The sequence below is a fragment of the Tenrec ecaudatus genome, chromosome 14 (genome assembly GCF_050624435.1).
Source record: "Tenrec ecaudatus isolate mTenEca1 chromosome 14, mTenEca1.hap1, whole genome shotgun sequence".
NCBI lineage: Eukaryota > Metazoa > Chordata > Mammalia > Afrosoricida > Tenrecidae > Tenrec > Tenrec ecaudatus.
The window spans coordinates 74862506-74879005 of record NC_134543.1 but is presented as its reverse complement, the minus strand read 5'-3'; the positions used below and the strand labels follow the sequence as shown (position 1 = coordinate 74879005).

Genomic DNA, 16500 nt, shown 5'->3' with positions numbered 1-16500 from the left:
TACATCCCATCGATACACCATCGCCGATACCCACCAATAATATAAAAACAGGCAAACATTTCTCTTCTCAGCTCAGAGCATTTTCAAGTTTGCTCAGCCATCATAAAATAAATATCTATTGAACTCAATAGTGCCAGGCACTTGGGAACCAAAGAGTGAATGAGAACCTGTTTCACCTGTTTACATTCTGACCTGTAGAGGGCTTCAAAGCGTATGTACAAAGAGCAGGGTGGACTGCCATCTGAGAGTTGGGCCCTGTTTTCATCACCCCTCCTAGTCAAGACATTTGGTTGCTGTGACAAGCACACACTGTCCTTGTGTTACACGAGGGAGACTAAGTGTCCAGCCATAGCAAGGAATCTAAGCAGATGATATAAGCAGACCTGTAAGTCTTCCAATTCCAGTTATCATTCTGGTAGTCTTATAATTTACTATTTTAAGTCTGTTCTATTTTCACTTCCTTAGCCACGACTAAATCAGGAAGAGTTCCAATATGAAGCTCTGAAATACACACACACACACACACACACACACACACACACTACACTGGCAACAAGAGGGTTACTGGTGACGTTCATAAGAGCACACCCTGTAGAGTAAACAGTAAGAGGGAAGATTTTATTGGCGTTGTTTTGAACAAGATACAAGTTAAAATACTGATAGTAGCTTGTCAGGCCAATCATTTTCAGAGATTTACTAACAATTAAGCAAATAACTAATTGAATTATAAAAAAGTAGCCACCTTCACACATAACTGAAATTGCACAAACAAGAACAGGAGATAAACTATATAACTGGTACTTCCTAAAAATTAAATTCTTAGACTCAAAGGATTTTAACAAAAGATGACTGGGAAGACAATACACAGAGGGAAGTTAGTGGGGGAACAACGGAGGCAAAAGACACCGAGAGGTTTGCAAGAGTTCAGGCATCAGAGGCAAATACCATTATACACACAATCCTGCAATCATAGCAATCTAGGAGTAGATGCTTGCACAGATGTGCAGGCTGAACAGGTGGGAGAGAGAAAGTGAGAGTTAGCTACAAACATTCATACATTTGATAGAAGACATTTGTATATACTTTTGCTCTAAATACATTCACAAATGTGGCAGGACCTACAGGGGACAATGCTTTAAGGAAATAAGTTCCTGGGTGTAAGGGGTAATCAAGACCACAATCTTGGGGGACACCAAGATCAATTCGTAGGACAGTTCACAAAGATAATGTTCTACATTCTACTTTGGTGAGTAGCAACTGGAATCTTCAAAGCTTGTGATCAACCATCTGAGGTGTCAGTGGTCTCTCCCCATCTTGAAGGAAGAAGAGTGATGAAAATCTAGACACATGAAAACAATGAGCCCAAAGGATCATGCAAACCTCTGTCTCCACAGCCCCAGGCCAGAAGAACTAGACGATGCCTAGTCTGAGACCAACCGCTCTGAAAAGCATCACACTAGAAGGTCCTGAATAAAGTGAGTTAAGGTAGTCTGTTGAACTCAAAATCTAAGAGAGATTCAATCAACAATTAATCAATGAGAACAGGCTTAGTGAATGGTCAGATGGCTACTACCAGGACCCCTTCAGGCCTGGAACTGAATTCCCCTCTGTGTTATAATAATCAACGGTTTAAGATCAAAATGGCAGCATTGACAACTAAGGACAACTGCTAGGGGGATTGGTAAGGAGGGGAATGGGAACAGGAGACACGGGGAAGAAATGGGGAAGCCATGGTTCACTGAGGGAATTGCAGTGCATGATCAGAATCAGGATGTGTAGGAAACGTTGACTATAGACTCATGAGATCTGTAAACCTGCACTTAATTCACAATAAAGGTTTTTAAAAAATAATAAAATATTTTATTGTGAATAAAAAGAGACTCTATAGTCCTAGAGGAAAAAAAACTGGCAACAACATATTCAACAAGTGTCTCGCCTCTAATATAAATAGAAAACTTCAACACCTGAACTACAAAAATGCATCTGATTTTAAAAGGGAGCAAAGGACATGAACAGGAACTTCACCAGACACTCAGTGACATGAATTGACATATGCACACCCATGTTCACGGCAGCATTATTCACAGTAGTAAAAAGAAGACGGAAATAACTGCTTATCAGTGGGTGAATAAGCAAAATATGGTGTGCACCTACATGTCATACTATCCAACAATAAAGAAGAATGGTCAACCCTAGGAAAGAAACATGGATGAGTCTTGAGGACACTGTGTTGTATGAAATAATCCAAGTACAAAAGAATTATCATATAATAGCATTTTTATAGAAAGCTAAGAATAGGTTTACACATAGCAACATTTTTTGTATGGTTGCCAGGAAATGGGGGAATAGGGAGGTGGTGAGGGAGAATCACTAACTAGATACTCGTTATTAGCCATCAAGCTGGTTCAGACTCATGTACAACAGAAAGAAACACTGCCCTGTCCTGTGCCACAGTCACAACTGTTCTTGTGTTTAAGCCTACTGTTGCAGTCCATCTCATCGCGGTTCCCTGGTTTTGTTGCTGCCCTTCTACTTTAGCAAACATGATGTCCTTTTCCCAGGACTGGTCTCTGCTGATAATGGATCCAAAGTACATGGGATTAAGTCTCGCCATCCTTGCTTCTAAGGAGCATTCTGGCTGTACTTCTTCTAAAACACATCTGTGTATTCTTTTGACAGTTCACAGTACTGCCAGTATTCTTCACCAGCACCATATCGCAAGCACATCAATTCTTCTTTGGTCTTCCTTATTCAATGTCCAACTTTAGCACACATAGGAGGCAAATGAAAATGCCATGGCTTGTGCACTGTGGTCCTCAAAGTGGTATACTTGGTCTCAACCCTTCAAAGAGGACTTGTGCAGATTTGCTCGAGGAAATGCATTGTTTGATCTCCACTGCTGCTCCCATGAGCACTGATTGTAGACCCAAAGATGAATTCCTTGACAGATTCCATCTCTCCTCCATTTATCATGATGTTACCTATTGGCTCGGTTGTGATGATTTTGCTTATTTTCATTGTGTTGGAATCCATTCAGAAGGCTACAATCCTTGATGTTCATCAGCAAGTACTCGAAAACCTTATTTCTCACTTTCAGCAAGCAAGGTTACGTCCCCTGCCTATCACAGGTGGTTAAAAAGCCTTCCTCCAATCCTGATGCCCTGTTCTTCTTTATAGAGCCCAGCTTCTCTATAGATAGAGTAGCTATATGTTATTTAATTACATGTCTAACATTCATAATACAGCAGAGTCAGCACAACATGACCAATAAATGAAGCCACTAAGAGAAAGAAGAAAGAAAACAACTATAATAAATTCTTTACCATAAAATTTCTGCAATAGTAATAACAACCAAAATGTCATGAGTAGTTATACAGGTAGATATGTATGTTTAGATATGTGTGGGAGAATGTACAGAAGTTCATATGATACATATATCAACAGAGTTGTGGAAATTTACATATACATGTATGTGCTACATACATATTAATAAATATACTAGCACACATAGAGGCCATGTTGTTGGTGTTAGCTACCATGAAATTGGTTCTGACTCACAGAGACTGTATGTACAATGGAACACATGATCACCGTCCTCACGATTGCATTTCTGTTTGACTCCATTGTTTCAAGCACTGTGTCAATGAGGGCTTCCCTCTTTTTTCACTACCTTCTATTTCACCGACCAGGATGGCCTCTTCCAGGCACTGGGCCTCCTGATTGTAGCCCAAAGCATGTGAGACGAGGTCTTGCTGATCTTGTTTCTAAGAAGCATTGTGGCTATACTTCTTCCAAGATGATCTGTCATTTAATTCCATTTACACTGTATATAAGTACAAAAATAAACCTATAGGCCCCCAAATTTTATGATGAAACAGGTTGCAAAATTGATTCCACTTTAAATACTAACCATTTCCATGGAAAATAAAGATAATTCATTTCAGAACAAAGAATCATATACAATCGTTGCCCGGGAGTATAACTGGGGTCTTCATGCATTGAAGTACCTTTGGAAAGGTGCTGTCCCCACCAAATAATTTAGGACCCCTGGGGATCCCAAAGGGGTACCAGGGTAATACAAATGACGAGGCACTGGATTACTAGACTGAAAGGTTGGTACTTCCAGCCCACCCAGGGGTGGCTCCGAGAGAGCCTAGGAATCTACTTCTGAACAGTCACACTCCCCAGTTTACGCAGTACAACCACCAGCCACCATCAGGACGTTACAGCCTGGTTCTACATCAACTGCAAGGGCTTGAGACAAGTACAATTGTCAATGGACAGTTTTAAGATCATGACAAGCCAAAGTGCCCAGTGGGTCCGTACAGTCCGAGGGGAGAAATTAAAATACGCACTTGGGAAAGAAGGAGGCCAAGCTGCTGATGACTCGGGAAAAGAAAGCGGCTCTGCAGTGAAGCAGGGAAGGCAGAACTGGGGCAAGCGCACTTGTATTTTAAGAAAATGTGCGGACTTGATGACAGGTGTAGAAAATCAAATGAGAAGCGAATAAAGGGGTTTCAAAACCATTTGGCATTGAGGTGAGGAATTTCCTTGCGTTTCTGAACTTCCTTCCTATTAACACACAGGCCCTGGTGATCTTTTCCCTTCTATCTCTGACTACTTTCTGAAGATAAGCCACTTCACCCAGTTTGGCTCTGTGAGTGGTAAAATGAATAAACATCCTTTTCAGCTTTCACAAAGATAATGTGGGAAGTGTGTCACTGCTTTACAAATGAAGGGACCCTTATATGTACAGAGTAACATACTGTAGAAGGAGTGGCTGGTAAGCGCAGACTGACTAAATTTGTTTCAGTGCTATCATGAACGTTTATGGAGGTGAAGTAGACAGGGTTAGATGGTAGGTACGCATATGTCCATTGTCAACACTTTCATTCCCCCCACATACCTCTACAGAAGAAAACCTATAAGCCAAAAATTGTGTGCGTGTGTGTGCACGCCATAAACGAAGAATTGCTAAACTTCCCAGCATTTAAATTATTGCGCAAAAGGCAACAAAGAAAACAGATACTTCCGATTACACTACTACATACAAGCACTCAAACACAATTTTTTTAATCACTATATGCCAGATTGGGTGGTGTAGTGGACTACAAATTGAGCAGCTAACCAAAAGGTTAGTGGTTCCAACCAACCAGTCACCCCTTGAAAGAATTATGAGACTGGCTAGTCCTGTAGCGGTAGATACCACAAAGGTAGGGAGAAGGTGGAGAGAGGAGGGGAGGGAGGGGAAACAGACCACAATAATGGACACATGACCACACACGCCCTCCAGGGATACGAACAACAGAAGCCATGGGGGAAGGGAGACATGGTCGGTGTAAGATATGAAAATAGTATTTTATAATTTATCAAGGGGTCATGAGGGTGGGGTGGGGAAGAGGAGCTGATACCAAGGGCTCAATAGAAAGTAAATGTCTAGAAAAGAATGATGGCAACATATATACAGATATGCTTGATACGATTGATGTATGTATTGATATAAGAGCTGTAAGAGTCCCCAATAAAATGATCTTTTAATAATAATAAGAAGAAGACAAATGCCTGGGAAACCCAGAAGGGGCAGTTCTGTCCTATAGGGTTGCTAGGGCCAGAAGTGTCTCAATGACTCTGAGTTTGACTTTGAGTTTAGATCCTGTGGTACGCAGTGTGATAAGCCATCATCCCCAACCTATGGGGATGCAAGTCTATGGTAGGCAGTGGGACTAGAATAGTAACAAGCCATCATCCCCAACCCAAGGAATTCACAGAAAGTAGATTAGAGCTCATGAGGCAAGTCCAGGGCTTACACACACACACACACACATACACACACACACACTACACACACAAAACAAAGGAACTTGTATGTCCTTAATGATCTACTGAAATCAGTTGCAAATTATCAAGTTAAAAGTGAGGACCCAGGTGACATGACTCAGGGCCACAAGGTCATGAGACATACCCCAGTCTCCATGTAGCCAGGTGGCCCAAGCCCCAGGACAAATCCAGTAAATGAAACTGATAGAGGGGGTGAAAAGGTTAGCTGGCTGGTAATCAAAATAATAGAAATATAACATAATTTAGGATTTAGTTTATTAAAAATCCAAAATTTAACAGTGCCCGCCCTCGAAGTAAAGATTCCTTTTAGTAAACTCATTAAGCTAAGCAGCCAGGCAGGCTGCACCCCCACACCCCACACCCGACCCCCACACACATTCAAAGGCCTCACAGGTGGTGGGCTAGTAAAGCCAATTTAGATAAACAAGGAAATATCCCCCAATTTAGATAAACAAGGCTACATGAGGTTTCAGGGGCTGGTGGGCTAAGGGACCTGGAGATATGTAGATAAAGATAACTTCCTGGACCCGGGCAAGCTCCAGCCTCACGCCGGGGCTCCAGCCTTCAGCCTGTTCCTCGAGTCTCCTGCCAGGTCTCCACCCTACTTCCCTTTGGCCCACTCTGTGCGTGGACCTGGCTGGTAAGATCAAGGCCATCCAGGAGGGGTTCCTGGTTTATCATCTCATGATTTTAACTTTGACAAGAGCTACCATTCGTCATCACATCACACTACCATTTTCCTCTCCATCAAAAATGGGGAAAGACTGACATGACCATGTGTTTGCAGAGGACAAGAAGTGCAGATACCACTGTGGCAGTAGAGACTGCTACTTCACGAATACTGCACACTGTAATGATTGTGACTTAAGAAGTTATTCTGCAAAATAACGAGGTATAAATTACCAGGGACACATGAGGGAGGGGGGAAAGGGGAGGGAGGGGGAAAAAAAAGAGGACCTGATGCAAGGGGCTTGGGTGGAGAGCAGGTGCTTTGGGAGTGATTGGGGCGGGGAATGTATGGATGTGCTTTGTACGGTTGATGTGTGTATGTGTGTGGATGGTGATAGGAGTTGTATGGGTCCCTAATAAAATGTAAAAAAGGAAAAGAGGAGAAAAAAATGATTAGGGCAGGGACTGTACAGATGTGCTTTATACAATTGATGTATGTATATGTATGAACTGTGATAAGAATTGTATGAGCCCCTAATAAATTGTTAAAATTAAAAAATAAAATAAAAATAAATAAAAAACAAAAACAAAAAAAAAAGAAGTTATTCTGAGTCCATCAAAGGTGCAGATACTGGTCTCTGCCCATGTGAAGCCAGGAGGAGTGAAGGAAATCAAGATGCATGGAACCAAAGAGTCCAAAGGATCAATGGATGTGAACCTCACCGTCTGCAACCCTGACACCATACCCACATGGTACCTGGCTGTCATACTGACAGCTTTGACGAGGATCACGAGAGAAGGACCTGGGTAGAGTGGGAGAAAAATGTGGAGCAAAAGTCAACATCACAACAAAGACAAGGATTCCTGGGCTGACAGCGATTAGTGCAACTCCTGCAACTGTGGCCCTCAGTCATCCTTCGAACCTGGAATTGAACTCGCCCCTGTGGCTCAACCTTCAGCCAAGCAATCGAGACAGGCCTATAAGGTGGAAAATAACGTTGGAATAAGTACATCCTAGAACAACTGGGCCACATGAGGTCAAAACAGCAAGCAGCTTTTGCCCAGCGATAAAGCTCAGAAGACGGACAGGAAAGAAGGGTGGATGGAAATGGTAAATCAGGAACTGGGAGGAGTGGTGTTACATTGTGGAGATTGCAATCGATGTCATGAAACAAATATGTACCAAATTGTTGAATGGAAAACAAATTTATGTTGTAAATGGTCATTAAGATAACAGAAAGAAAAAAATTAAGCCATTATGATTCAAACTACAGAAAGAATAGCTTGAAGTATGACCAGACTAGCAATGACATGCAATAAAAAACTTAATAAACTGATAAAAAAAAAAAAAGATAACTTCCTGTTGACCTTTGCAAAGCCTGTCTTTTCCGAGTCTCGGTCGTATCCTGTGCTCATCCTGCTTCTACCACACCGTTTAAGATACACCGCTGGCTTGACTGTCACTGCATTTTTGAAGCAGTTTAGAGGCAGCAAATCCTGTTTTCTCTCATGTTTCAGAATAAACGAAGAGTTTCTTAAATCATCATTTCTCGGTCTTTGGCTGATATAGTGACAGCTAGTCTCACACCTTGTTTCCCAGCATCAAAATCTGCAATAGTCTTACCCCAGTCATAAACCTTCCCCCACTTCTGTAGTCCCACTTATAAGAGGGAAAAGTTAACCTATGACAACTTATGGTTTTGTGGTGATTTGTTTTAGATCATATATAATTAGCCTTGTGGCACCCAATCCAGGGATACATAAGGCAGCCAACTAAAAAGGAGAGGGGGGGGGAAGCTACCTGGGTAGCAGGGAAACAGGGCACTAACCCACCCAAGGGAAGAGTGTTGCTTATATCTCCACAGGAGAGGGAGAGAGAGACCAGACTTCAACCGGGTACGCCAAGAAGTGAATGCAACATACTGGCATGAAGCAGGGAACCAATAGAGAGGTCTGTGGGGCCAGCCCCAATCCAAACTATGTGGACCCCCCTCCCTCCCCCCAGTAGAATTTGCTTCATAGGACAGCACTGAAGCTACAACAGCTCAGGGAGAAGGGCACATCTGATCAGAACACACAGTAACAAAAAAAGAGGGAAGGAGAGAGAGTGGAACACATCCTGGCCCACCAAGCCCCAAGGACGATATTTCTGCACAGAGCAGCCAATGCACAGAGAGGACCATAGGGCTGGGCCCACCAGAAGACAGACATGAAGTCCCTCACTGACCCATAGCACTATGGGGGACAATACTGGAGACACAGTGCAGGAATTGTGCCCGATCTGACCCCACCACACTTGGACGAATCACTAAGAGCATGCAACAGAGCAGCAAGAGGAGCAAAGCATTGAAGTCCCCAAGGAATCCCCAAAATAGACTCTGGAGCAAGGATCAAAGCCCTTCTGTAGACAAATGGACATCCCCTTACAGAAGGGTCATGGGTACATGTACATGGGTACAGACAAGAGCTGGAAATACAGGGAATCCAGACAGATAAACCCTTCAGGACCAAAATTGAGAGTAGCCAGACCAAGAGGGGAAGAGGAAGGTGGGGGGAGATTGGGGGAGCCGATCATAATGATCTACCTATAACCCCCTCCAAGGGGGGTGGACATCAGAAAAGTGGGTGAAGGGAGACATCAGTCCATGTAAGACATGAAAAAATAAAAATAATTTATAAATTATCAAAGGTTCATGAAAGAGGGAGGGTGGGAGAAGGAGGGAGAGGAAAAAATGAAAAGTTGATACCAAGGGCTCAAGTAGAAAGAAAATGTTTTGAAAACGATGGCAACAGATGTACTTCACACGATGGATGGATGGATGTATGGATGTATGGATGGATGGATGGATGGATGGATGGATGGATGGATGGATGGATGGATGGATGGATGGATGGATGGATGGATGGATTGTGATAAGAGTTGTATGAGCCCCCAATAAAATGATTTTTTTTTAATTAAGCCTCATGGCCAAGAGTCAGCAGACTCCATTTGGGCCCCTGTACTATTTACGTCAAAGGCCTGGTGGTATGCTGGGTTACAGTGAACTGCTCACAACAAAAGCAGCTGCTCCAAAGGGGAAAGACACAGTTCTCTTCTCCCATAAATATTTACAGTCTTGGAAACTCAAAGGGGCAGTTCTACTCCATCCTATAAGGTCACACTGTTTCAGAAGCAGCTGATGGCTGTGGGTTACTATGTCCATGCTGATGGTTTTTCTCGTCCAAGGTGATTTATGTTTCTTTTATCTCTGTCCTAACGCTTCATAAAGGGATCTGTTAGAACAAAACAGGAAAGGAGAGAGCGCTATCGATCCATGAACAGATATGGAGGAATCTTAAACACAGATTGCCAAGTGAAAAAGTCACATATTATGTAAAAGTCACACATTATGAGTCCTTCTCTAGGAGCTTCCAGCGGAATGACATTACTAGACCAAGTGCAAAGATCAGTGATTTCCTGGGGAGAAGTAGGCGAAGGGAGGAATGAACAGGTAAATCACAGAACAATCTGACGGGAGTGAAACTAGTCTGGACGGTGGTGTAATGGTGGACACGTGACATGTATTTGTGAAAATGCACAGGACCGTGTCAAGCATACGGACTCCAAAAGCAAGCTGTGGAACTTAGATTCGACAATTATACCAAATGTGCCACAGGAATGCAAGATACTAGGAACGGGATAAACAGGGGTTTGTACTACTTTCTGATTTCACACAGTAAGGAGACCTGGTGATATAGTAGTTTCATGGGCTGCTAACCTCAAGGGCAGCAGTTTGACACCACCAGCCCCTCCATGGGAGAAAGATGAGGCTTTCTACTGCTGTAAACAGTTAGAGTCTCAGAAACCCACAGAAGTGCTTCTGCCGTGTCCTTCAGGGTCACAAGTCCGAAGTGACTCGCTGGCAGTGAGTTTGGGTTGAGTCTAAGAAATCTGTCTCCGAGAAGTACGCTTCTGGAAAACAAGCATGGGGAGCCGGAGAGACGGGGCCCTGGAGAAGGAGGCCATGCTGGATAAAACAGAGGGGCAGCAAGAAAGAGGAAGCCCACGAGGAGATGGGCTGAGTAACTGTGAGATGGCGCAAGACTGAATGGCGCTTCCTTCTGTGGTCCACCGGGTCCCTGTGAGTCGGAACGGACTCGATGGCACCTGACCATGACAGTCTAACAGACACTAGTAGTTGGTCACCGAGTCACGCACGTCCTGTCTTACTGCTGCAAGGACTCTCCACTGAAGGAACGTGCGTGTACCTCGTGCCACAAAGACGGTGCTGTCGTGTGGGTGTCACTGAGCTCAGGTCCCGCTCCTTAGCATGGTATAAATGGCTCGGCAAAAGCTGCTGGACAAGGAGGAAGATCTTTTTAATCTTCATTGTTTTCATTCCAGTGGCTCTGAAAAAAATCAATTGCCAGCTCGAAGGTTGGTTTGGACAACCATAATATATGCTACCAGCAAAGATTGAACCCTGATTGATCAGAATGACATTTTTCTACAATAGAAAGAAAAGGCAAACAAACAAAGTATTCAACAATTTGGTGTGGTAAATTACGATGCATCAACATGACAAAATTGTTCAGCCTCTAAAAAGGACAATTAAAATGATTATATATGATATGTGGAAAAAAGAAAATGTGGACATATTTATACAGTATGATTACAATAAAATGTATGTTTTTTTAAATCTATTTAAAAGAACTGAAAAATTAAAGCTGAAAATTTTAAATGCATTATTGAATTATTGCTGTGGTGGGATTTACAGCCATTTTTCTCTTCAAATTGCTTGTCAGTGCTACTGACGCCCGTTTCTTTTCCAAAGTTTGTCGTTGATATGCAGTGCCCCCAGGGTGGTCTGACCAGAGACTGACCCCGCAGTCTCTCACCAACTACTGCCATTGATGCCGATCTCAAGAGCAGTGCGGCAGCCAAACGCATCCACATTAGTCTCACAGAGCTCAGTAACAACAAAAAAAACAAAGTAGTAGCTTACACTTTGTGGCTTAAACAGAAAAGGAATATTTCATTTAATCTCCTGGCACTTTTTATTTCCTAGAGTAGGGCCCTCGCTTCTACCTTTGGGCTGATCCTTGGGTCTTAGAGGAAGGCTACTGCTGGCATCTTCTTGCACCAGTGACCTAGCCTCTCTGTCAGCACAACAGGACAATGGTCACTGTCGACGTCACCTGGCTGTCATCCAGGTTCAGTGAGTTGACCCAGCCAAGCACAGTGAAAGGCAAGCCACGGTGCATGCTCAGCCCCTGGCAGCTGCTCCTTTTGTCTAGTGAAGGGTTTTCACTAGCCCAGCATCACAGGCGGTACAGTTCTTCCTGACGTCCTGTGTGCGGCGATGGGCCACTTTCGAACACGTTCTTGTGGAGAATGCCCTTTTCTCATCTTCTCCGTGTCTTCAAAATCTTGTTTGTCAGAGAGCTCTTTAGAAAATGTACTTATTTCTTCCTTCTTAAAATCGGAATAATTTGTGACTAAGAAGTCAGAATTACACCGTGTAAAAAGTCCTGTCCTGTTTGAACCACATTTTCTTTTGTTTAATTAATAAACCATTTTATTGCGGCTCTTACAACTCTTACAACAACCCATACATACATCAACTGTATCAAACACATTTGTACATGTTTTTTGTTTGTTTTTTTTACTAAAGCATTTTACTGGGGGCTCATACAACTCTTATAAGGATTCATACATACATCTAATGTGTCAAACACATTTGTACATTTGTTGCCCTCATCATTCTCAAAACATTTGCTTTCTACTTGAGCCTTGGTATCAGCTCCTCATTTTTCCCCTCCTTTTCCACATCCTCCCTCATGATCCTTGAGAATTAAAGTATTATTATTTTGTCATGTCTTACACTGTCCCTTCACCCACTTTTCGTTGTCCATCCCCCAGGGAGGGAGTTATAGGTAGATCATTGTAATTGGTCCCCCCTTTCTACCCCACCTGCCCCTTGTTCTCCTGGTATTACTGTTCTCACCACTGGTCCTGAGGGGTTCAGTTGTCCTGGATTCCCTGTGTTTCCACCTCCTCTCTGTACCAGTGTACATCTTCTGGTCTAGCCGGATTTATAAGGTAGAATTGGGATCATGATAGTGTGTGTGTGGGGGGGGGAGCCTTAAAGAACTAGAGGAAAGTTGTATGTTTCATTATTGCTACACTGCACCCTGGCCGGCTCATCTCCCCACGACCCTTCTGTAAGAGGATGCCCCAGTTACCAACAGATGGACTTTGGGTCTCCACACCGCACTTGAACCACATGTGCTGTTGAGTCTCATAGCACAGAACCACCTGCATCTACTGTATGAACTTTTCTAGACCTGCCTGTCTGCATTCCAGCCTTCATCTTGGCTATGCTTAACTATGACCGTGGGTTGTCTTTCTGTTCTATTCTACGAGGTAATAAAAAGACACACATGACATATAAAAAATATAAAAATAAGAAGGAACTTATCCAAACCACCTCCTTCCCCCAGATGCAAGCATTATTACATCTTATGTGTCCTTCAGATGTACTCCTATGTTTTTTCACACATTTATACTTGCGTGCACATACAACTATATATACCATATTTTCAAACTGGATCATGCCATGCACATTGCCCTATTAGTTCCTTTTGCACTTAGCAACATATATTGAAGACTATTTCAACTTAACACATATAATCACATTTTTTCACAGATGCATAATTTTCTATTGTCCAGATGACTCTTGATTTTTTCCTCACTAAGTCCATGTGGACAGTCTAGACAGAGACTAGATCTCTTCCTTTCTATGTTATTACAAACATGTGGCAATAAATACCCTTAGTGATAGATAGATCATAGATAGATCGAAAGATAGAGAGTTAGATAGATAGATAGATAGTAATATAAATAACCATACCAAACCAAACTCACTCCCATTGAGTTGACACCAACTCACAGCAGTCCCCCATGTGGGTTTCTGAGCCCGTAACTGTTGACGGAGTAGAAAGCCCTGTCTTTCTCCCGAGGAGCAGCTGGTGGTTTTGAACTGCTGACTATACAGATCACAGCCCAATGCATAACCACTATAGAACATAAATGATTTGATATTGTCCCTTTTCTACCTATCACACATTTTGAAAGTTTGGGAGACTTATTTCCCATTTGGCGATCAGAAAATATAATACCTAACAACTCTTAGGTTATAAGAAAATGCCACCTTGATTAATTGTAATTCTAACCTTTTGAGTATAGGATATATTAGAACTGTCTAATTAAGGCTTCTGGCAGGTTACACAATTCTGCAGAGCCAATGAAATAAGAAAACATGATATAAACATGCCTTTGCTTTAGCAAACTATTTCTGTAAGTTACAAACCAATCCTAGACTTAGAAATGTCAAACAAAAAAATTCTAGGTCACTAGCTCTGTTATATCAATGTCCAAATATATCTGTTGAATTACTAAAAGTGTAGTTGCTAATTCTAAGAATACATACAGTAATTGACAAACCCAATAGCCACCCTCCAAAGAGATTTTATGTGGTATTTGGTTTCCTAGAAACTCAGTATGTGCCTTTTATCACCAATTTTTTAACTTACAGCCTGACTTTTCACCCAGAAAATTTTCAATTTGCTTCTTTAACATTCTAAGAAGTAAATCAAGAGTCATTCCCTGCAGTTCTTTTAGCCAAACAAGTCTTGGAGTAAAGGGCAGTTCCTTCTGTATCTTTCCCACAGGCAGACCCTGGGTGAAATCAGCAGATACCTGGAGGGCCGGGACATGCAGAACAAGGCTATCCCTGACTGTGCTGATCCATTAGTTCACTCTTTCCATGACAAGCCAGTTTACCATTTGGATCTGCAGTACTGTTTAATGCCTCCAGTCTCTTCCGTAATATTAGGAGCCCTGCGTAGGATGCCTAGTGGGGCTCAATCAAGGGCAATGTAGCTGTGAGGAATTACTAAACCTGAATGAAGGCCGAACATGATGGTGGGACAAGAGGAAAGTACAAGGAAATAGAGGAAAGAACCAGGAGACAAAGGATAGCTAGAGAGGTCTAAATACAGGCATGTACATATGTAAATATATAATAAGAGGGGAATAGAACTATGTAATCATATCTACATATTAAGAATTGAAGTTGCAGATGGACATTGGACATTGACTCAAGAACTCCCTCAACACAAGAACATTTTGCTCTAACAATCCGGCATTCTGTGATGCTCACCTTTCCGATACAACCGCTAAAGACAAAATGAGTGCATAAGCAAATATTGTGAAGAATGCTGATGGCGTCTGGCTATCAAAAGATACCATGTCTGGAGTTTTAAAGGCTTGAAGATGCAACCATCTAGCTCAGAAGCAACAAAGCCCACATGGAAGAAGCACACCAGCATGTGTGATCATGAGGTATTGATAGGATCAGGTATCAGGCATCTAAGACCCAGAACAAAATCATACCCAATGTGAAGGGGGGTGGACATGGCATGGAGACCCAATGCCCATCTGTAGACAATTAGACATCCCCTCATAGAGGGGCCACAGGGAAGAAAAGATCCAGTCAGGGTGCAGGATAGCACCGATGAAACGTAAAATTTTCCTCTAGTTCTTTGGTGCTTCCTTGCCCCCACTATCATGACCTCAATTCTGCCTTACAAATCAGATTAGAACAGAGCATGCATACTGCCACAGATAAGAGCCTGCAACACGAGGAGTCCAGGATAGATAAACCCATCAGGGCCAAAAATGAGAATAGAAATACCAGGTGGATTGGGGAAGGTGGGGAGATAAAGGAGGAATGGATCACAAGAATCAACCTAGAGCTCTTCCGGCCTCTTTGATCTCAGCCGCAGAAGCCAGATGACAAGGGAACGTCATCCTTAAGAAAGCATCACAGTAAGATGCACACCTTGTGCCGCCGCTGTGGCACCGAGGCCTGCCACCTCCAAAAGTCGGCCTGTGGCAAGTGTGGCGGCCCAGCCAAGCGCAAGAGAAAGTGTAACAGGAGTGCCAAGGCTGAAAGACGAAATACCACCGGTACCGGTCGAATGAGACACCTAAAAATTGTCTACTGCAGATTCAGACATGGATTCCGCGAAGGAACGACTCCTAAACCCAAGAGGGCAGCGGTTGCAGCATCAAGTTCATCTTAAGGATTTCAACATTTAGTTGTGCAATCAATGTTTTCGTATTTTTTTAAAAAATCAACTTAGAACCCCCTCCCAGGGGGATGAATAACAGAAAAGTAGGTGACGGGTGACAGAGGACGATGTAAGATACAGAAATTATCATCTACAACTTATCAAGCATTCATGAGAGAGGGCGGGCAGGGGAAGAAGTGGGGAACTGATATGAGGGACTCAAGTGGGAAGAGAATGCTTTGAAATGATGGCAGCGTATGTGCAAAAGTGCTTGACACAAAGGATGAATGTATGGATTGTGATAAGAGATGTAAGAGCCCCTAATAAAAGAAAAAAATATTAGGAGCCCTGGTGGCTCAGTGGTTAAGTGCTGGACTCCCAACTGAAAGGCCAGTGGTTCAACCCCATCATCCTCTCTCTCCAAAGAAAAATGTAACAGTCTGCTTCCATAAACATTACAGCTTTGCAAACCCCACAGGGGTAGTTGTACTCTATTTATAGACTTGCCATGAGTCAGTCAGAATCAGCTCACTGAAAATAGGTACACTACAATGGGAGTTATTAAAAATAAAAATGTGTTTCCAGAGTTACCACCAGCATAGTCACTCTGTAATGGCTTAAGACCCAAAAGGGGAGCTTTCTGTGCAAAGTCATTACTTCTTTGGTTCTTACTGGGTAACAGACCACACATTCTTTTGAGATGGTTATCTACAGAATTTATAACAAAACACTGCCAGCATTTCTCAGGGGGATTTTACTGTTGAAAGTCTGCTATTCCACTTAAAATAGATACCGCATCACTACAATAAGTCAAAGACAAGTGTTTGCTACACTGTAGCCATATTTCATGAAGACTTCTATATGAAACTCTATTAT

The 16500-nt window shown here is 42.6% G+C and overlaps 1 protein-coding gene across 1 annotated transcript; it reads left to right on the top strand.

Annotated features, from left to right (window-relative positions):
• Positions 1–9926: 9926 nt before the first annotated feature.
• Positions 9927–15636, top strand: LOC142426616 (large ribosomal subunit protein eL37-like). The gene is made up of 2 exons (XM_075532216.1): positions 9927–9998; positions 15331–15636. Exons 1-2 carry the CDS (start codon positions 9927–9929, stop codon positions 15634–15636), a joined length of 378 nt encoding a protein of 125 aa, XP_075388331.1.
• The last annotated feature ends 864 nt before the right edge of the window (positions 15637–16500 follow it).